Source organism: Pinus tabuliformis, chromosome 3_1 (genome assembly GCF_031772625.1).
Source record: "Pinus tabuliformis cultivar Carrire ecotype Pingquan chromosome 3_1, CPIR1, whole genome shotgun sequence".
In the NCBI taxonomy this organism is placed as follows: domain Eukaryota; kingdom Viridiplantae; phylum Streptophyta; class Pinopsida; order Pinales; family Pinaceae; genus Pinus; species Pinus tabuliformis.
This window is the reverse complement of record NC_142301.1, coordinates 83,949,295-83,971,686: the sequence shown is the minus strand read 5'-3', so window position 1 is coordinate 83,971,686 and position 22,392 is coordinate 83,949,295. Positions and strand designations below refer to the sequence as shown.

General features: G+C 39.3%; 1 protein-coding gene across 1 annotated transcript; it reads right to left on the bottom strand.

Moving 5' to 3' along the window:
* Nucleotides 1-706: 706 nt before the first annotated feature.
* Nucleotides 707-1,999, bottom strand: LOC149185878 (uncharacterized). The gene has a single exon (XM_089409155.1). The coding sequence runs from the start codon at nucleotides 1,997-1,999 to the stop codon at nucleotides 707-709; it is 1,293 nt and encodes a 430-aa protein (XP_089265281.1).
* Nucleotides 2,000-22,392: the final 20,393 nt, after the last annotated feature.

Below are 22,392 nucleotides of genomic sequence, written 5' to 3'. Positions count from 1 at the left end.
CACGATCAAGGGTTGGAGATTGAGATTCCAAGCGAGAAGGAGCCCTTGCCATAAACCTTCCAGTTCAGCCGAGTTGTTGGTGTCCCAACCCAAGTATCCGAAGTATATCTGTAGGGGAGTGCCTTCATGATTCCTGAGGATACCTCCAAAACCTGCCTTGCCAGGGTTACCTTTGGAGGCCCCATCAAAATTGAGCTTATAAGAATGCTTAGGAGGGGCAATCCAAGTGCCTTTGTTTGTGTTGCTGCTTTTGGAGGTGCTGATCTTGGGAAGATTCTGAGGTAGGAGCAGTTGCTAGTTGCTTAGGATACCTTTCTTGACGTCTAGAGATGGAAGATCATCCTGGCTCCAGGAGTGGAGCATCAGAATTTCGTTTAGGTTCCCACGGAGTCTGGTCCAGATGTCTTCGATCGTTCAACGTTGATTTTTGAATATACGTTTATTCCTTTCCTTCCATATACTCCATAGGATAAGACCAGGGAGCAAGTTCCACAGTGAGTTGAGTAACTCGCTCTTATAACGATTCTGCGGCCATTGTCTTAGGGAGTTGATTATGTCGTTCTCTTTCTGCATCTTTTTTGACATCTGAAGCTAGCCTTTTCCCATAGCTGTTTTGCTAGGGGGCAGGTGTCTAGGAGGTGTTGGAGCGTTTCCTCATTTTGATTGCAATTGGGACAGATCGATGGTCCATGAAAATTTCTTCTTCTTAGCTTGTCCCAGGTGAGGATTCTTTTGTGGCTAACCAACCATAGGAAGTAAGAGACTTTGGGCTAGGATCCAAGACCCCATATTTTGCTCCAAATAGGATCAGAAGGGTGGTAATGTTGCATAAAATCTTGTAGGCCTCAGAAGTAGTAAAGTCACCCTTTGGTCTGTATCCCCATCTAAGGATGTCATTGCCTTCGTCGTATCTGATGCTTATTTTTTCGAGCTCCTTCTCCAATTCCCCGGTGTCCTGTAGGTTTGTGATGGTTATTAGCTGATTGCCCTGTTTCCATTTCCTAAATCTGTGCTCCGTTTCCTGTACCCAGTAATGATGGATCTTTTCTTGTTGCTGCTCCATCCTAACGAGATCCGAGGGTGATTGAAGAACGTGGGTGAGCTTTGGCCGCTGGTTCCATGCATCAGTCCAAAATCTTGCAGTCTTGCCATTCCTGACCTCCCAAAAACTGTGCTGCTGAATTATCTGGAAGTGTTGTTTGGCTGCGTTCCATATTAGTGAACCTTTTTCCGTGGGTGTGAACCTAATGAGCTCCTCTTGAGGTCTGTTATTAGCGTATTTAGCTGTCCAAATTCTTGCCCAAGGTTTTCCTGGATTTGTGATCCAGTGCCACCATATTTTGGCACTCATGATGGAGTTGCTGTGCTCCGGATCTCTCAGACCAATACCTCCTTTGTCTTTGGGCAGACAGACTGTGGGCCATTTGACTAAAGCCCATTTACGATTAGTTGCTGAACCGCCCCATAGAAAACTGCGCTGAAGATTCCTGATTCTTTTTAGAGCCCATTTGGGCGCAGCCAGGATAGAGAAAAGATACAGAGGCATTGCCTGAAGGACAGACTTAATGAGCACTACCCGGCTGGCAAGATTGAGAGATCTGTGCGTCCAAAGGTTAAGCCGAGATTCAAGCTTCTCAATGAGGGTTTGCCAGGAGGAGTGCTTTATAGCTAAGGTAGTGAGGGGGGCTCCGAGGTATTTGGAGGGAAGGGAGGCTGTGGGAAAGCCAGGGATTCGAGCAACCACCCTTTTAACAAGAGGAGGCGTATGAAAGAAGAAGATCTGCGATTTGGTACAGTTGACATCAGTTCCTGAGGCTTCGGCAAAGTCATTGAGTAGGGATTTGAAGCATGCGGCTTCCTGGACCGAAGGATATCCAAATAGCATGGTATCATCAACAAATTGCTGATGAGAGGTAGTTGGGGTATTGTGAACTATAAGGCCTTTGAGACGGTTGGATTGTATGGCATGATTGATGTGACGGCCAAGCCCTTCTGCCATGAGAACAAAGAGGAAAGGGGATAGGGGGTCCCCTTGCCTAATTCCTCTAGATGGTTTGAAGGGGTGGGATGGGATCCCATTCACAAGAATGGAGAATTGAGTGGAATTAATTAAGCTCATGATCCAGCGAATCCACATAGAACAAAAACCAAAAGCCTTTAGCATTTGCTGAATGTAAGTCCAGCTTAGTTTGTCGAAAGCTTTAGAGAGATCCAGTTTCAGAAGCATACCTGCCTGTTTTGATTGTTTGAGAGAGTGTATTATCTCGTGCGTGAGGAGGATGCCATCCATGATCTGTCTTCCTTCTACGTAACCCGACTGTTCCGGAGATATGAGCAGGGGTAACAGTGGCTTTAACCTGTTAGCAATTACTTTGGATATCACTTTGTAAATAACATTACAAAGTGCAATCGGCCTGTATTTGTCGGGAGTGATTGAGTCCTCCTCTTTTGGGATCAGGGAAATGAAGGTGGAGTTGAGAGAGGGAAGCAGCCAATGGAGAGCTCTCGATTCTTCAACAATTTGCTAGACTTCTTGTTTTATCATCTCCCAGAAAGTGTGGAAGAATGTGGTGGTGAATCCGTCCGGTCCAGGGGCTTTTCCTTCCTTAAGCTGGGAAAATGCCTCGTCCACCTCCTGAAGCTAAATTGGGTGAAGAAGAAGCTCATTGTGTTCCTCTGTTATTATCCTTGGCACATTCTTAGTAATCCTTTCAATTTCCTGTCACCTATCTCCCTCCGGCTCTTGAAGGACCTGATTAAAGTGCTGGAGAAATTCCTCCTCGATTTCCTCATGCGTTTCAACTTTTTCCCCTCCTTGCTTTTGGATGAATGGAATGCTATTGTGCATTCTTCTTTGAATAGTAGTTCTGTGGAAGAATTTGGTATTGCGTTCGCCCTCCTTCAGCCATCTTATTCTGGATTTTTGCTTCCAGTACACTTCTTCTTGCTTCTACCTTTCCTCAAGCTGTCTATGGATACGTCGTTCCTATTCCAGGGTCACTTCTGTGTGTCCCCCTGTGGTTACTCTTTGTTGGAGATCCATCAGTTCCCGATTTAGATCTTCTTGCGCTTTGAAGATATCTCCAAAGGTTTCCCTGTTCCAGCGCTTTAAGTGATTTTTTAGGAACCTAAGCTTCTGTTGGAATTTATACATCTTAGACCCTTCTGGTGGGATAAAGGAGGTCCATGTAGTTTTGACAAAGTCTTTAAACTCGGGATGCGAGAGCCAGAATCCTTCAAAGCGGAAAGGCCTCCTGGTAAGATCGCCTGGTCTTTGCCATTGGAGGGAAATCGGCCAGTGGTCCGAGCATTATATTTTTCTACTCCTAAAATGTCATCTTCAGCCTCTTCTCCATCAATAAATCCTTGTAGCACAATAGTAATTCTGTTACTATCATCTATTAAATTCATTTCTAGTTCAACACTCCCATGTTGTAGATTCAACACCATTCCATATTTTTGAGACATTCTGATCTCACCCTTCATTAATTCAATCTGATCTTCAGAATTAGGTCCTTGTTTCACATTCATTTAACATTTCCTTATACCTACATATAAATCTTCATCAGATTTAATCAATTCAATGAACACAATTACTTTACCTTGCTTCCTCATTATGCCAACAATTCTGACAACTCCTTTCTCATATTTGTCATTCATGGCCACCTTGCTCTCATTCAGTTCTGTTTGTACAATCTGATCACTTATTCCTTGATTTCCTTGCGTCCTCTTCAAAAGACTTGACTTATGCCACAAATCTGCCACTTCATTTGGAATTTCTCCCAAAAGCTCTGCACAATCTTCATTGTCTACATTATCGGTCTTTAGTCCTTCTTTACTCTGGCTTCCTTCAAGCTCAATGATCTCCAATGACTCTTTAACATCTACATAGTTTACTATACCAACCTTCAATAGCTATCCTCTTTTGGCTTTAGTTTTAAACAATGGTCTAATATCTACATAATTTACTACTTCTATGTTTAACAGCTACTCTTCCCTTTGCATCACATAATTATGTGAGTTTCCTTCACTTATGACAACACTAAACAATTTCTTTACCTTAGTGTATCCTTTGATTTCAATAATTGTTTTTCCATCCTCCTTTTGACTTATCTTTTGGATGTCATCTGATTGGACATCTTCCTGCACTTGGCTGCAACTTTCCTCCTTATTCTACATATGACTGTGAGTAGTCATCTCTCCACTTGTTAATATAACAGTTCCCAATGACTGCTTGTCTTCCATCAAGTCTATAAGACCTGCAAACACACAACAACTTTCATTTTTCAAAATACAATACCTTTCATCTTCTTTTGATGCTTCAAGCACCAATCCTTCATCATAGATCTTTTGGATTTCAGCAGATCCTTCTTTTTGTGACTCCATTTCTCTGAGTCTTTCCTTCTTTAACAGATCAATATGAATTTTTTCAAGTTCCTTGAACTCATTCATCAACTTGCCATTCCACCTCTGTTGTAATAGCTTCCACTTGACCCTTTTCTTCACTCTCCATCTGTATATTCAGTCTTCACTTGTCTTCCTTTGTACTGCCAGACTAATCTTTGTTTTCATTCTACTGCCAGTTGCTATACTGCTGCAATCTAATGCCTTCCTCAAATTCACTCTCATGTAGCTGATCATCCCTTTCAAATTGCTGGTTCTTTCCATCTTCATCTTTCTGAATTAATTTTTCTGTCTCCTTCATGTCTCTGAGGACATAACTTCCTTGTTGCTCCTAATATTTCATCTCACCTTCAAATAATCTCTACTTAATTTCTCTGATTTCAACATCATATTTATTAATGTTGTCTTCCACACCATGCATAGTAACCATAATCTCCTCTTTATTAGGTTCTGAAAGCTTCATTTCTCCTTCATGTTCCTTGAGAAATCTTTCCAAGAATTGTATTTCCTTGTGAAATTTCTCTAGTAGTTCATCACAATTTCCATTCTCAGCTTCATGCTTTTCCTGGCAATCCTCCTAAGTTATCCTATTTTCTGCACTATCATATGGCAAATTTCTTTCATCAATTTCATTAAACAAATTCAATTGTTTACCTTCTTGTAGTACCACTATGGCATTGTCATTAGGCTTTTGGTCCATATCAACTTCATCTGACTATTTCACACCAAACAAAATTTCATCTGTGAACTCCTTTTGCTGCAATAGATCAACACCTTTTTCCTCTAAAAGGAATTCTCCATCATACTTCACCTTAAAAGCTTCATTCCTATTAATGACAGTTTCACTAGATTGTCCATCATCCTTTGCATATCCTGCAAACATACACAAACCATGAGAACTAAAATCACAAGGCTTCATTGCCTCATTTGCTTCGATTGTCATCATATCTTCTAATTGTTCTAAAGTATGCCAATAGCCCATGAGATCTTCAGCTGATCTCTCATTATCCTCTTCTCCCAACATTTCACCTTATTCTAGTCTACAAATGGAAACTTCCATTTCTGCTTCTACTTCTCTGAGTTCCTCTGATTCCTCTTAAGCACTCAATATCTGCTCAATCTTTCTCAACTCTTTTGCTATCTCTAATTTCACTTGCTGATTTCTCTTCTCTTTTAACCTCTGCCACTTTACTCTTCTTCTCATGGTCCAACCATGCTTCTGTTCTTTATCACTTCTCTGCAGCATCTCCATCAATATTCAAATATGGAAATCTATCTCAGCTTTCTCTCTGGCAAACTCTTCTTGACTCATCCTCATGCCATTTTCTTTGGCATCTTTCCTTCTGTTGTGGATTCTTTCTGAACCTCTGCTATGACTAAAAGTAGTGATATTTTTCTCCTCTCTTTCCATGAGCTCCTCACTCTTCTACAACAAGCCTCTGCAACAGCAAGTCCTCCTTACTGCAATCTTACCTCACTAAGATCTCCTCACTCAGTCTTTTGGTAAGCACGGTTCTCTATCTGGAACCTCCTCTTGAGCAACACCTTTGCTCCCTCTAGGCTTCTACAATCTCTCAATCTCTCTTTAGAACACTTCAGTTGTCCTCTTTGTCCAATTTCTTATTGGATTCTTCAGGTTCACTGCCACTTCAGAATGCTGTCCTTTGTGCCACTTTTAAGAATACCCCTGGTTCTTCTCTCACAGCTTCTCTTGTTCTATATTGCTACAGTATTCACACTTTCTTATGCTGTCACCTATGTTTGGATGCATTTCCTCTGTTAGATTAGAATCTTCATAAGCAAACACACCTTCGCAGGAAATTTCTTCCTTTTCCTGCTCTAATACCAAAAATGATGCAACCCTGAGGCTGCACAATCAATATGACTTATCAGAACTTAACTTTCCCTTATTAACGCCCTTTAAAGTTCTATGCCACATATATGCATCGGAAGCGTTTTACAGGCATCCAGCCTTAAAACCTCTAAATGGATAAAAAATTATCCATCCAATCACCCCGCTGAACAACCCTTTTCCATTAAATATAAGCCCTTTTACTATCTGGAATGAAAGGCCTTTCAAAAACCTTAAAACAATGCTTTTTCCCTTTCCGAACCAAATACTCCCAAAAATGTCGAACAAAGGTTTTCCACCTTTTTACACAGTTATATGTGCTTTTGACGTGTATCGAGCTCTGGCCAGTCGAACAACTCAGATTCAATCGTTGTATCGACGATCGGACATCCCAATGATTATATATCGGTGCATCCTGTATTGGAGATCCGATGCAATAGTGTAATTGCTATCGAGCTTTACAATATACCACCTTACAATATATTGCCTCCACTCCAAAACCCTGATGCGATATGTTGCAATCGGCAATCGCAAAGGTTTGGGGTCTAAGCCTTTGACATAACTCCACACTGAAATGCTGATGTGATCTAAGCACCCAGACCCGATATCACTCAAAACTCTCATGTATAAAACTTCAAGTCTGCCATACAGTTACGCTAAGTGTTTTAGCATGGGTTTCTAGTGTAAAAGGCTTTCAAAATTATAACAAATAAATACAAACGCGACATGGTTTTGGGGTTCTATGGACCCGATAACATTCAAAATCTCAGTCTAAAGGATTTGAGATCCGGATTCTCAATCCAACTATGTTTTACGCCCGATACTTGATGTATTTGGGTTGGATGCCTTCACAACCAGTTCAATGGAATGCACCACCAAATGATCCTTTAACATAGTACTTCCCTTAGAACATATGAAAAACACAGGAAGGCATTAAGAGTATTAGAATATAGATAGAAAAAAAACAAGCATTCAAGCCTCCACGGGCCGGTTATGTGATTTATGCATGCACACTGATTATTCACAGTAAACAAATAACCGAGCCTTCAACATTGCCCATATTACACATTAAACAATTCTATCATAAAAGCAATGCAATCCTTTACATAGTTCTACTCTCAAAATCAATTCTCTGTACACAAATATAAATACAAAATTGTATTTGATGCTCTCGCCCTTCTCTGGCCTGATCTCTCTAGTTAATGGCCTTTTCCTCCTATGCTACCTATAGGCTACAATACTCTGTTAAGAAATTTACCGCATAACATAAATAATTACTGAGAGGAATATATATAAGAAAATAACCAGCAACAACCATAAACACATAAACACAAATATTTATCCGGGAAAACCCCAAATCCAGGGAAAAACCCAACCTAATAAGATATCATTAGCATTGGCCAAAACCCTGGCCAATCTGACCAAGTGAGCCTTCACCGCTCACCTCAAGGTCTTACATTACAATGAAGTCCTTCCAGTCTTTTATAAGCTCCATTACATATAATACCACGGGCAAAATACTATTGGTGCACAATACCATGTGCCCCAAAACCATCACTGTTTAACCTAGTCAACTTTCACTGTATCCTGAGTCAAATTTACCTAACAATTCTCCCCTTAAACTTGACTTGGGGTTCCTTGACTAACTCTAGCCAAACCTGCTAAGTGAGACAATCCCACTCACTCTAGCTCTTACCCCCCTCAGAGTTTTTACCCGGGGTATTGTTAACCCGACATACCCCCTATCACCTAGGTCTAACCCAGACTTTACTGGTGATCACCGAGGGGTACACATGCCTTACCAGGTCTTACAGTAGTATGCCCATTTACGTGCAATAATTTTGACTTCATTAATTTTCTTTTTTGTTTATTGTTGCTGCAATTCTAATCCATCCTTTCTCAATTTTATTTGCTCAGAAACTTCTATCAAACCACTTCAACTGCGAGCCCGAGAACCTCGTAGATTCCAGCACCAGTGGCCTCACGTAGCAGAAAACGAACAACTTTCGAAGTCGCATGAACAATTTTCTTCTGGTGACCAAAGGTATCTCTCAACCTTCTTTAAATAGCCGCATGAATCCCAAACAATTCATCATCATGTTCCAAACCGGTAAATATTGCGAATGCACTGCGATCCCTGGTAGTTACCGCACTATCTTCCGCACATTCTCCTTGAGGTTCTTCCACGTACGATTGTTCCACCATTATTTTCTAGACCCAGATCTGTAAAAAGGCTGCATTGATCTCATCAGGCACTATAAACCCCTGGCATCAAAGAATCCCTTTGGAGCCAATATCTAGCTCTGATACCAGATGTTAACAAATTTACTGCATAACATAAATAATTACTGAGAGGAATATATATAAGAAAATAACCAGCAACAACCATAAACACATAAACACAAATGTTTATCTGGGAAAACCCCAAATCCGAGGAAAAACCCAACCTAATAAGATCTCATTAGCATTGGCCAAAACCCTAGCCAATCCGACCAAGTGAGCCTTCACCGCTCACCTCGAGGTCTTAGATTACAATGAAGTCCTTCCAATCTTTTATAAGCTCCATTACATATAATACCACGGGAAAAATACTATGGGTGCACAATACCATGTGCCCCAAAACCATCATTGTTTAACCTGGTCAACTTTGACTGTATCCTGAGTCAAGTTTACCTAACATACTCTCGGTCCTCCCCCTCTCTGTCTCACTCCCCTCTTGCATCACTCCCATAATTTTCAGAAAATAAGGAAAATACATATATGCCCTGTATAACAATTTCCTTCCACAATTGAAGGAATTCACTCTATTCCTAGAAATCATATCCTACTCTAACTAATCAATATAGCTAATTGGTTTGATCTCCACACAGGGAGATCATTTGCCTTTTATTCCCAATTCTATTCAGAATTAGGAAACAAATTAACCACTTACATTTATTTGAAATTAATACAAATTTAACAACCAAGTCTTCCTCCAAACTTGTATTAGCCACAACATGTGACCACTCCATCACATTGTTGGCTAGGCCTAGATGCTCCTGCATCAACTTTGTACTGTCACTGTGTATATATATATATATATATATATATATATATATATATATATATATATATATATATATATATATATATATATATATATATATATATATATGCACAATCCATTAACTAAGATATATATTACAGTGAGTAATCCTCTGAGTGATATCATTGTGTACAAACTTTCCAATATATATAGATTACCAGATTATTTTGAGCTCGTTGCAGACTTCCGAGAGATGCATATGATCGAGCTTCTTACTGTCTAGCTAGGAATATATCAACGAGGTTCTCTTTATGGTCTTGCGATGACTGTATCACCTATCTTTCCTTCTAGATTTGCGAGGTATGGAACAATTGTTTATATATCAAGACCATACTTTCGAGACTGAGATGCTTCCAAGATAACTACAATGTATGCATTCTTTTTATTGATGACTATGATGCATAGATTATTCCCAAGATGATCCTTTTGACCTTACTTTAACTCCTATATATATGAGTCAATGATCATCTATCAAGCCAAAAAGAGTGCCTTAGTTATGGGTCGACATATCAAGGAGATTTACTGCGATTTACTGCGTATTGTAGAGCAGTTTTGCATGATAATAGTCACACTTCTCTTGGAGCTTAACCTTTGGTCTTATGAATTTCATAACACTTATGTTGAAACATAAAAAATGATAAAGACATCAAGAAGAATTCTTTGAGCTATGGTAAACACATTTTTCTCATGAAACCCATGATGCAAGGAATAACAATTATCTTCATAATATTATAGATACAAGTCATAATGAAAACTGAACCTAGTTACTTTTCCTTCAACACTCCCTCTTAAATAGGGAGGTATTCATTAAATGGTACATGGCTATTGAAAAATAAAGAGATCTCATAAGAAGAGTCAGACTAGTAATCCATATTTATAGCATCATTATAATCAACATTGTCACATAGCAAGGCCTTGACTACCAACTCTACTTTTCAATAGATCAGATCACAATGTTGGCGAGACCAATGATGATAGACACCTACATGATTGTCTCTCAAGGTTCATACCCAACCAGGTGTTCACTGAGTATGACCTTCTAGGACTATTCTTATCTTGGGTCCACATCCCTCAAGGAATATCGGTCCTCTTGCCTACTCTTTCTTGGATGCCCTACACATCCTCAAAGAGTATCAGATGCCAAATTATTAGTCAATCTCCCATCCTTTCTTCAAAATGAAGACAAGGATAGTGTGTATATCTCTCCCTCTCAACTAGAGAGGATATGTCAACCAATCCAAGCTTATTTATAAAATACATAAGATTTTTGTTAAGTAGAGACTTTGTCATAATGTCAGTATTTTTATCATAAAAAGGGAATTGTAACTAGACAGGTTATAAAAGCACAAATGACATAGAAGTAAAGGGTGCTCAGGTTCTCAGAGGATTCTCAGATTCTTAGAGGCAACGTGAGAGGGATTCTCAACAAAGGCCATTGAGTGGGATTCTCAGCAGAGGCTCGGGAGGATAGCCACCAGAGGTTGGGAGGCAGAGTCAGAGCTCTTAATAGAGCAAAGCCACCAGAGGTTGGAGGCAACACCTAAATTGTTCAGTGAAGTATTAGACAGCAAAGAGACTGAAGGATCAAGCTGTTGCTGGTGTCTTTTATGCAGAAGATAGAAGAAGGAATTCCAAAGACAGTGTAGAATTCTGAGGGAGTCAGAGAAGCCAAAAATCCAAGAATCTTAGAGCACTGACTAAAAGGATTAGTCCAGAGAAGTCTAGATCTGTCTGTAGCTAAAGGACAGCCAGGGGTAAGATAGCATTCTAAGCCCATTGGTTCAGTTGTAAACCTATGGATTTGAGTAAAAGACTTGTAAAAGAATTCAAGCCATATTCTCAAAGAGCCTAATTGAGTTGATTAGAGCTCACGGAGACGTAGCCCACAAGAGTTGGGTGAACTCCTAATTATATTGCTATTATGTTCATTGGTTATTATTTGCATTATTTGGTATTATACGTTTTTATATCAGTTTAAGAAAATCAACTTAAAGCACTTAATAGTTAAAGGCAACGACAAGCATACACCTACTTCAAGTTCTTTTAATTCCGCAAATTATAAATCATAAGCATAGATCTTGGAAATTGTATAAGATTTGGAGTGGGAGAGGTTCTTGTAAGTTGACAATAAGCCTTTAGTGCCCCATTTCATATCAGGTGGTATCACAACATCAGGTTGATTAACGCCACCTTCAAAGAAGGTGGTATCAGAGCTGGTTATATCAGAGTAAGTTATACTAGAGCAGGTTGTATCATGATGCAAGTGGTATTAGATCAGAATTCTTTATTGATAGAGCAATCTATATTCTTGTTTGACTTGAAAGGTGTTCAAATAGTCAAATTCTTCTATTTGATTGTTTTTAAATTGACTGTTGTTTGAGTTGCAAAGGTTCGCGGAAAACTATTGATAAGCTAAGTCCAGAAGAGGACAAGAAGGAAGAAGGGCCAAAGGCATTCTTCTTATCCAAAAGGACCTCAAAGAAATCCTTGAAGCACAAGAGGTTTGTTGCAAAAGGCTTCTTGAATAAGCTCTTTGTTAATCTTGTTTGAATTTCTTTTGTTCATTCTGATAATGAAAAATTCTACAAGTGAGTCCTCAAATTCTTCTTTCTTCACAAGAGTCTTTGATGAAGACAAGAAGCAAGACTTGTTCACCATGATGGATATGGTGAGAGAAATGTATGAGGATAGAAGGAAAAGCATCATACTTAGAGAGCAGTTGAATTACATGAAGGAAGAGAAGCAGTTTCTTTCTGACAAATTGCAGGAAATGGAGAGGCAACTTCATATTGCAAATATGAACCTGAAAAGGATTCATGAGTTGGAGACACAGCTCCTTGTTGCCAAAGAAGCCTTGATGAAGTATCAACTTGAAGAAGAGGTAAACAATTCCTTTTTGTCTTCAAATTCTTCTAAGAATGTTTATGTTGGTTCTTTTGAAAAGCATACCAGAGGCATAGGGTCCAAGTTAATGTCCAAGATGGGCTATGAAGGAAAAGGCTTGGGCAAGCATGCACAGGGTATTGTTGAGCCAATAATGGCTGAGGAAAGGCCTAAGTATTTGGGTCTTGGCTATGGACAATCTTATGGAGAAAGTTCCAAAGCTGCCAGGAAGGCAATTGAAATAGTTCCTAGAAGGAGTTTCATTTCAGGTCTTCTACCTCAAAAGTGTAAAGATTGTATTCATGGGGAATGCAATAGCTTGAAACATCATTTTTAGGAAGAAGGTGTTCATAAGAATACACATGAACTAGAGAGTTGTGGAAACTTTGAAACCATTGAAGAGGTTGATGGTGTTCCAAAGGGAGCTACTTCTTCATTCAATTCACCTCCTCATGAAGGAAATAAAGGTGAAAGAGAAAGGTATAAATCTGGTTCTAATCATATTCCTTTTGATTATGTAAAGCATGATAAATTTACATATAAGTATGGAAAAAGAATTGCACGTTCCTTTTGTGGTTTAGATAACCATAATGTTTCTAGATGTTGGAAGAGAAAGGCCACATATAGGAAACTTTTGAACGAAAGGAAGCAAGAAGCCAAAGGTCCATTGGACAAGGCAAATCATGTTGTCAAGAGGATGCACATGTGTTGCACTTACTGCCATAAGCAAGGACATATTGCTGAAAAGTGTTGGACTTTGAATCCAACAATGCTTCCACGAAACTTCAAGAAGGTGGAAAGAGAGAATGGCAAGAATGGAAAAGAAGTTTCCATAATTGATGTGTTTCACGATGATTCACTTGCTGATGACAATGTGAAGACAAAGGAAACACTTTTGAAATGGATTGGTAAGAAATGGTTAGAGTTCTTATCCAATTAAGATTGCATGTCTATTGATATAATGCATCTATTTGCATTTCTTTCTTAATGAGTTGCAAGTTGCAAGTTTTTACCAAAGAGGTGAATGGAAAAGTTGAGTAGGAGACTCACATTATTGTAGCTAAATCGTTTTCATTTAAGCTTTGAAATTACAGTGTGCTCAAGCGAAAGTTGAAAGATTAAATGCATGCATAAGAATGATGTGCATGAACATAGGGATGTTGATTTTTCCTTGTATTTGAACATGTATGTGTGATTAACTTGAAGGGTTGATTACTTTGTTGTAAATATGCATGGAAAGTTTTGTTGGCTTCTTAACTAGTCAATCATTTGTAACCAGATGTAAAGACATGGAAGTAATTCACAAGATGTGAAATCTGTTTCTTTTGTTGAAGCAACAGTTTAGGCCATCCACTTTTGTCTGTAATTCTGTTGTTCTTGACAAGATGTCAATAGAACATTTTTGTAACAGGTACAAATGTAAATTTTTGTGAAGAATATGTAACTTCACATTTGTTTGAGCCACCTTGGATCAATGATCAAGGAAGAGAAGTTCAAAATACCTTCTGTAACCTTCTCACAAGGAGTTCTGCATGAAGTCAAGGAGGAAGAAAGTTCTTAACTGGAGGACCAGCACATCTAGGAAGGAAGTGTGCAAAGGCTTTGGTTCAGAGGCACTATGCAAGGCAAGTGTATGGAGGCTGAAAGAAGAAGGGTGTTGTTACTCTCATCTACTGTTCAGATTAGTATATCAATCTTTTGGGGTCCAAAAGATTTCCAATGGGGAGGCGTGATCATAAAATGATCCTTGATGACTTTTTTTCAAATGATACTCTTGGAAATAGTCTCATTACATATATCTCTTCATTTTGAATCTAATGCAATTTGAATAGGCTAAAATGGACTCCGGACGAAGGAGATATTGTAAAATGAAAATTGACCAATGCTCTTAGAAAAGGAGAAGATTTCATTAACCTTCAAACTATATTGAAAATGTTGATTTTTGGTATAGGCCCATGGGTGAATCCATAACTGCCACGTGGCAGGCCAGAATAGGGCCACGTGGCCTATTCGGATTAGTCAAATATGAAATATTGCATCGGAGAAAGCCAAACGGTGATTTATCGGAGCCGGCCTTTGAAATAGTGCGATTGCAATGGTTCGATCAAACATCAGCTATTGGATCGGGTGTGCAGATCAACAATCAGGATCTGATCGGCGATCGGTGATTGGGAAAAGTTAAGGACCATGGAACCAACGATATGCTGACGGTCGATATGTCAACTTTCCGATGGCCCGATTGTGACGAAAGCTTTTTAGCCATTAATTCAAAAAAGGAATGGGTGGCCAAGATGCGATCGATGATCTCTGATTGGGGGACCTTAAGGGATGCGGACCATAGAAGTAGTGACCGCCAATACTTTGATACGCTGATATGCGATAGTGCCAATCGGAGTGAACGGGGATCGGAGATGGCGGAAAGCAAACCCAAAAGAGAGAATTCGGCCATTAGGCCAAGCGATTGCAATATGCGATAAAGGTGCAAACCCGAAAGGTTTATGGAAGTGATTTAATTCCGTTAGAGATTCCACTTGGTGTTTGAACATCAGATTTCTTTTTATTTCCTGTGTATTGGTTGTTTCATGTTCTGTTCATGGTTTAGCCTTATGCAATGCGACATGCAACATGCGATAAGGAAATGGACCTGAAATATTATAGATGTGGGTTGATAATCTTTGAGATCTGGCTTAGTCTGTTCAGTCAGGTTTTCAATGTATTTTCATGTTTTTCTATGTATTTCCATACATTGTTGTGTATTGTTAAAATATGCTATATTTTGGGATTTAGTTGTGGAGAAAGGTTGGATAGTCAAGATTGCCTGCGCCCACCATTCCTTTCATTTGTAAATTATTTCTATTGTGAGAACAATCTGTTTCCACATAAAAAGGGAACTGTAACTAGACAGGTTATAAAAGCACAAATGACACAGAAGTAAAGGGTGCTCAGGTTCTCAGAGGATTCTCAGATTCTTAGAGGCAACGTGAGATGGATTCTCAGGAAAGGCCATTGATAGGGATTCTCAGCAGAGGCTCGAGAGGATAGCCATTAGAGGTTTGGAGGCAGAGTCAGAGCGCTTAACAGAGTGAAGCCACCAGAGGTTGGAGGTAGTGCCTAAATGCTTCATTGAAGTATTATACAACAAAGAGACTAAAGGATCAAGTTGTTGCTGGTGTCTGTTGTGCAGAAGACAAAAGAAGGAATTCCAGAGACAGTGCAGAATTTTGAGGGAGTCAGAGAAGCCTGAAGCTCGAGAAGCTCAGAGCACTGACTGAAAGGATTAGTCTAAAGAAGCCTAGATCTATCTACAACTAAAGGACAACCCGGGGTAAGATGGAATTCTAAGCCCATTGGTTCAGTTGTAAACCTATGGAGTTGAGTCAAAGACTTGTAAAAGAATTCAAGCCATAATCCCAAAGAGTCTAATTGAGTTGATTAGAGCTCACGGAGGTGTAGCCCACGAGAGTTGGGTGAACTCCTAAATATATTGTTGTTATTTGTGTTGGTTATTATTTGCATTATTTTCTGTTATACATTTTTATATCAGTTTAAGCAAATCAACTTAGAGCACTTAACAGTTAAAGGAAAACACAAGCATACACCTACTTCAAGTTATTTTAATTCCGCAAATTATAAATCATAAACATAGAACTTGGAAATTGTATAAGCTTTGGAGTGGGAGAGGTTCTTGTAAGTTAACAAGAAGCCTTTAGTGCCCCATTTAAGATCATAGACTCAGGAAGTTGGCCAAGGAACAAGCCAACTCTTCAGCATTAAAGCTTTGCCCACTAGCAAAGTATTATATGATACATTGGAAAACCTATTTTTCCTAGAACATGAGGTGAAGCATTTGTTTCTCACCAAGCCTAATTTTGCAAAATACACAGAGGCAGAGAAAATTTATAGAAGAATGTTAAAGGTGAGATTTCCTGAGGCAGAATGGTGGGAAAAAATGATAGATTTACTATGAAAAAGTTTTACATCAGAAAGTTACCACAGTAAATCTAAAGGGGGCCAGGTGAAACATGTGAAAGATAGATAAGCAGGGTCAAATAGTAACAGATCAAAGAGTATCAGTGAAAGATCAAATTAAAGAAGATTCCAGCGTAGAAATACCAGAACTGTCAACCAACTTAAAGGGCTCAAAACTCAACAAAAACAACGAACAACCCCACAATAAAAGGGACAACAAGAAGCAGTTTCACATCTGTCTCGATCTTCATGCGTGAAGATATTTTATTCCCTAGATTAAATCTCAAATTGTTATGAGATATTTTGTAATTATTTTTTGTATAAATACTTCACATTTCGAAGTATGTAGGGTGGATTCCAAGAAATTTCTATAGACTTTTTCTCTCAAATCAAAATTCTATTGTATCAATGACTGGATTGGCTTACTGGATCAAGGAATAAAGATCAGATATTTACAGAATTCTTGTGTAAAGCGAAATAAAAATAAGTATTCTCTCATGTTTACTGTTTTTTGTTCTTATATTTCTTCATACTCTTGTTTGTTTCTTTAAAATCTAAATGTATAACAAGGAATGATATTTCAAAAATTGCTTGAATGCACTCTATCTTGATTGTTTTTCATTCTGAATGTTTTCTCCTAAACTATATTAGTTAGGGAATTCTTCACTGCTCCTAAGTTTCTGTAGTTTTCCCTCTGGTCTATAGCAAAGGATTCTTAATTGCCCCTTGTTCATGATCACTCTCTATTCTTCATTCTGATCCTGGTCCAAGGATTCTTTAGTGCCCTTTCACCCTGGTTAGAATCATTTCATCCATTAGACCTGAAGATTTGCCTTTTGCTTTGCTAGCTTGCCCTGTGAACACTCCCTTTAATGATCTATGCCAGTTATGCTATCCATTCATTGACTCCATAGCCCAATGGCTTGAAGGCCTAGCTCTATCCATTTGCTCTAAGAATTCCACTACCCAACCTTCAATTCAAAACAAAACCCCATGAACACTAAGAACTAGCCTAAAATCTCATAAAAACAAAGCTAAATTATAAAGAGAGAGCCCTCTCTGGACTTAGGTTGGCTAGAACCTAAGCGTAAAAGATTGGTTTGTGGTTACGTTGGATGATTCCTTCTTTTGATAACTTCTAGGGAAAACTCATGAGTGATAACAAATAACACACTCAAATATATATAAGATTACAACCTCACATCACGTATTTCATTATGATATAAGAGTTTTAATTTATATAAATACTGATTGAATATCAGGATATATTGATTTTTTAATTTAAAAAGTATTCCTCCCCAGTATGGTTGCCACTATGTTGTCATTCTGTAGTTTTGAGTTTGAGGGAGTAAACACATATGACAACATCAAAACCACTTTGGAAGCTGGGATCTAGCCCTGCCAGCTTCAAAGAGGGATATCTCTGTAAAATTCAGCTTTGTTTTATCTGAATTTTAGGCTAGTTATGACTGTACTGATTTTTTTGATTGCATGGTTTGGTTGATTTAATTGTTATAATTACACTCGGCTATCGAGTTTGAAGATTTGAATTGATTTGGCATAAAACTTTAGAGGAGTTTCACAGGGAAAGCTAGGTTGCACTAATTGGATCTTTTCATAATTTTAAATGGATTTGGAGAGAGTAGAAATGTAAGATTCAATCAAAATTAAGGAGAAATTAAGAATTCCTTAATTTGACTTCAACATAAAACATGAAAATTACTAACAACTAGAATAGGGTGCTCTATGTAACATGTCCTACTCATCACAATTTTCATTAAGTAATAGAGTTTTTTAGAAATAACTGAGAAAAGAAAACAATGTTTAGACACATAAACTAAAGAAACACATCACCATTTTGTACACCACATCAATCCTGTGAAAATGTCCCTGTATTATTGAAGCTTCCAGCAACTTCAAAAAATTACAATATGCAGAGGACATTATATTCAGAAATCAACCCTTAATACTTCAAACAACGAAGTATTTATACAAATAATTACAAAAATTGTTGTCTCAATCCAAAACACAACTCCTCCATGGTGTACCTGCGTTGCAAAGCAGGTAGAACAAAGGCCACCTGCGTTGAGCGAGATTGGACAAGTGGCACACTGAGTCATTGCTCCAAAAATGACACTTGGATCAGGGATTTCGCCTTGTGATGAGTCAGAGGCTCTGTTTCTCCAAGTGGAAGCAAGGTTCTCCAAGTGGACTCAAGAACTGAAGATCAACTAAAGATTAACTGAAGAGAGAGAGGACACAAGGCAGCTACACATCAGTTGCAAGCTGACTCATCCTTTCTCAATTCATCTATATATTGAGCTCTCTCCTATGAGCTCAGGAGGCTGGAATTTGGTGCAAAGTAATGATATGCTGTTGGTTTCACTATAGAGTTATTGGGTGATTGTTTGAGAGAGGTGAAGAGGAGAAATTCTTTCTGCTGGGAGGTGTTGCTGGATTGGAGCCTTCAATGGTTGTAATACTCTCAGAACCTTTACTTCTTCATTAATAAAAGCTATTGAGGTTCTTCTATGTGCTCTTGTTTCAATAATATATTGTGATAATTGCATGTTTGGTTTACACTAATCCTTGAACCAGTTATGATTGCATGCTTCTTGTAGTTTCCTTCTTTGTTATTTTGTAGGATCTCATTGTAGCTGGGCCAGCAAAAGAGCAAGGAGCTGGGAGCGAGCAGCCAAAGAAAAGAGTTTGGATTCGACATTAAGCGCAAGGCAACGGTTAGTGCATTTCTCCATTCTCTTTTGCTTTCATAAAGAAGTAAACCTTAAGTAGTTTGTTTTACAGTTGTTGCTAAGGTACTATCACCCTTAGAGTGGGATAGGGTCATCCGAGTCGGATACTTTTCCCTACAACAAACTGGCGACTCCACTGGGGATCGTATCCGTTTGATTGTGTTTTTAGTATTTTGCTATTCATTTCCTCAACAAAAGAGTACCAAATCGAAAAACTTTTGACTATATCAAAAGTGAAGTAGAGGGCAGCTACTCTAGCTCATTTCTGAGCAAGTTCATGATTTGAAGAGCTGATCTACAAGGATCCTTGTAAGCTCTTAGTGATAGTTTTTCACCTTCCTAATCATCCCTTTGAGTGTGCTTGACTGATTGTTTCTGATTTGAGCAAAAACTGTGCATTTTTGAGAAAATTATGACCCGGAAACTGTGAAAACGCAAGTTTCGTTTTCCAAAGCAGGTAGTACACAGGCTACCTACTTTGCAACGCAGGTCCCGAAGGGGCTACCTGCGCTGAGAGCCAGACTGGGTGTGCATTACCTGCGTTGGCCCAATTTTGCCTAGTGCTGTTGGGGTTTCCTCCTTTTCTCTTGCCTGTTTTCACTATTGATTTGGCTGCCAGTTACCAGTCTTGCACCTGTTCTGAAACCAATATTACTTGCCATCATTCTGCCTCTGTTATATAACGAAATTGTACTTGTTCTTTGTATTTCTTACTCATTTACAATTTCCCATAACAAAGAGTAAACTAGTCTTGCTTTTGGCCTCTTAGATCTGAACCTGTGTTAGGCATTTTGCTGGTCTAAAGAGTTAGCTTGTTTGCTGTCCATAGCTGATTAGTCATTTTACTTTCGTCATTATGGTTTGATTTCATGCATTTCCAGTGATTAAGCGAGTAAATCTTAAGGTGTCTTTTGATTTTGGACAAGCTTGTTTACTTTCGCTTTAAATCGAAATCAAAGTTATATAACGACTTTCTTTTTGTAACCCATCCACATTAAGAAAGGGAAAAGAAAATACATGCATTGTGCATTTTGCATTTGACTGTTTGCTTGACGATTTAGAAAAAATTTGCATTTAGTGTGTGCTCTATGATCTGTGAGAAAAGATTTGCCTTTCTCTTCCCTCAGTAGTTAAGGTTTTCAAAGTTGAAAGATTGAAAAGTTTGCTTCTCATCTTAGACTGCATTCAGGAATTTGTTATATACATCTCGTGGTGATCCTTAAAGGCAAACTGCTAAGCAAGATCAACATTAAAATAAATCCAATTTACATAACAACGCTTTGTAACATAACGCAAACACATAGAGGTCTAGGTAGAGACGTGTTCCGGCGTCGTTAAGCATAGTGACTGTCGATCTCTACGAAGGTGGGTGATTCCTCCTGAGAGTCGGTGGCACTAATACGGACTTGTGCTCCCACGTACCGTCGAGTATATATTGGGAGACCCCTATAGGCAATTATCCTTTATCCATAGGAAGCCGTGTCGGCCGCCCTACTGATCGCGATGCAGTGAACACAGCATTCACGAAGATCGACCACCCGTACCGTAAAACGTATTCTGTGGTTTCGCGAAACGTTTGGCACACCCTCTGCCTAGAACTCCAGAGAAGTTTCTTTTGGCTTTTTTCAAACTCTATAACTGAAAATTCCAACCGAGCATTTGTCACTTCGGGCTCGTTAATACATCGAAGGCGACTAGAGTCATCTTTAGCTTTTTCTCGACTCTTAAAACATGAAAAAGCAAAGTTATGTTTAAAAGCGTCTAATAAAATTCATTCAAATCGGAAACACAAATTTCCCCCTTTATATTTTAGTTGATCGAGTAATCCGCAATCGTGGAAGAAAGTCAATTGAATATCCGTCGTTCTCGGAGGCTTGCGAGTCAACCATCTTTGTCTCCGGAATCAAAAACAATCCGGACAAAGCGAGCTCGTCGAACCAGTTCAAAATCTCCTTTAAAAGTTAGAACAAGTGTTCCGACAACATCTGAGATTCTGGTTACTCCAAACATTTCTGGAAACCCTGCCTCTATAGAAGAAGTTCAACCGCCACAGAAGGACAGTAATACTGATCCTAGTCTGGGGGCAAATACTTGTATAACTGAACCAGTTCCATCTGGAACTGGTCCAGAGAGTTTTGTTCCTCAAACATCTGTCGCTGTTGATACAACCCCTTCTTCGGCACTGGAAATCTTTTACGGACCTGACGGTCTTCCTCTTCCACCTGGTCTGATTGCGATAGAGGAAATTATAGAGGAACCGCAAGTATCCACTCCAACTCATTTTGGAGTAGGGGTCACTCTATTTCCTGCTACAACAGAAGTTTGTCCATCACCAGTGGAAGTTCCTGTAGAATCACTAGGCGATCAATTGGATAGACTTAAAATGTTCGAACAACCATCGACATCTAGGACTGTGTCAAATGACACGGCGACGACAGAATTACCTGCTGCAAATCCAACAATGTTCGCCGGCATACCATCTGTCCCAACTAGCTCTCAGTCGCTAGAAGGAGTCCACCAAGAGACTATCTCGACAGTATGGTCTGTTCCTGTTTGTTCCGAAGTAATGTCTGGTAACTCTCATGGTGAGACTCATCAAATTGACCCTTTTGGGAATCTAATTAGGCCATCCAGTCCTCCAGGACAATCAATTGCCCTGAGTTCTGGATTGCTACCGTATGGGGGGCAGTATGCCCTTTCATTACCCCCTCCGGGAGGGTACCCATACGGGAGTTCTCAACCTTATTCAAGTTATGGTGGAATTGCAACAAGTAGTTGGGTACCTATGCTATCCCAGCCACCAAGAGTTGTATATTCTATGCAACAGTGTGTACCTGTGAGAAACATCCCGACTACACCGGCTATTGTAACCGTGTCGCAAGTTCAAACAATGCCTGTTGTATGTCAACCTCAGATTTCTCAGGTTCTCATGCAACAGCCCCTTGACCCGGCGACCCAACCACAATCGCCTACTGGTGGGGCGACACAAGTACAATCGGGTACAATCACCTCACATCTTGGTCCAATGGTTAGTGGAGCACAACAACCCATGGTATCGCAACCGTGGATAGTGCAATACCAACAGCCACAATTCCAACAAGTGTACCAAGGTTCTGAACAGCAAATCTTTGCGAATACTGGACAACCATATATCCAAAATGGTCAAAATCAACCACTTTATAGTGGTCAAGTCCATCAACCGTATCAATCATACCAACATCAACTCCATTATGCTGGTATGCAAAGACCAACTGTTCAGGTGATTCCATCGTATCCTGGTTACGCTTCACCTAACTTGAATCAACAGTTACCATTCGTGGCGACTTTAGAGTTGCCTGATTTACATCGGTTAACCAATGATCCAATTGCTTACGCCCCATGGTGGCCAGTGATTCCGCACAAACTTCCATCCGACATTCCTAAATTCAATGGAAATCCAGGCGAAG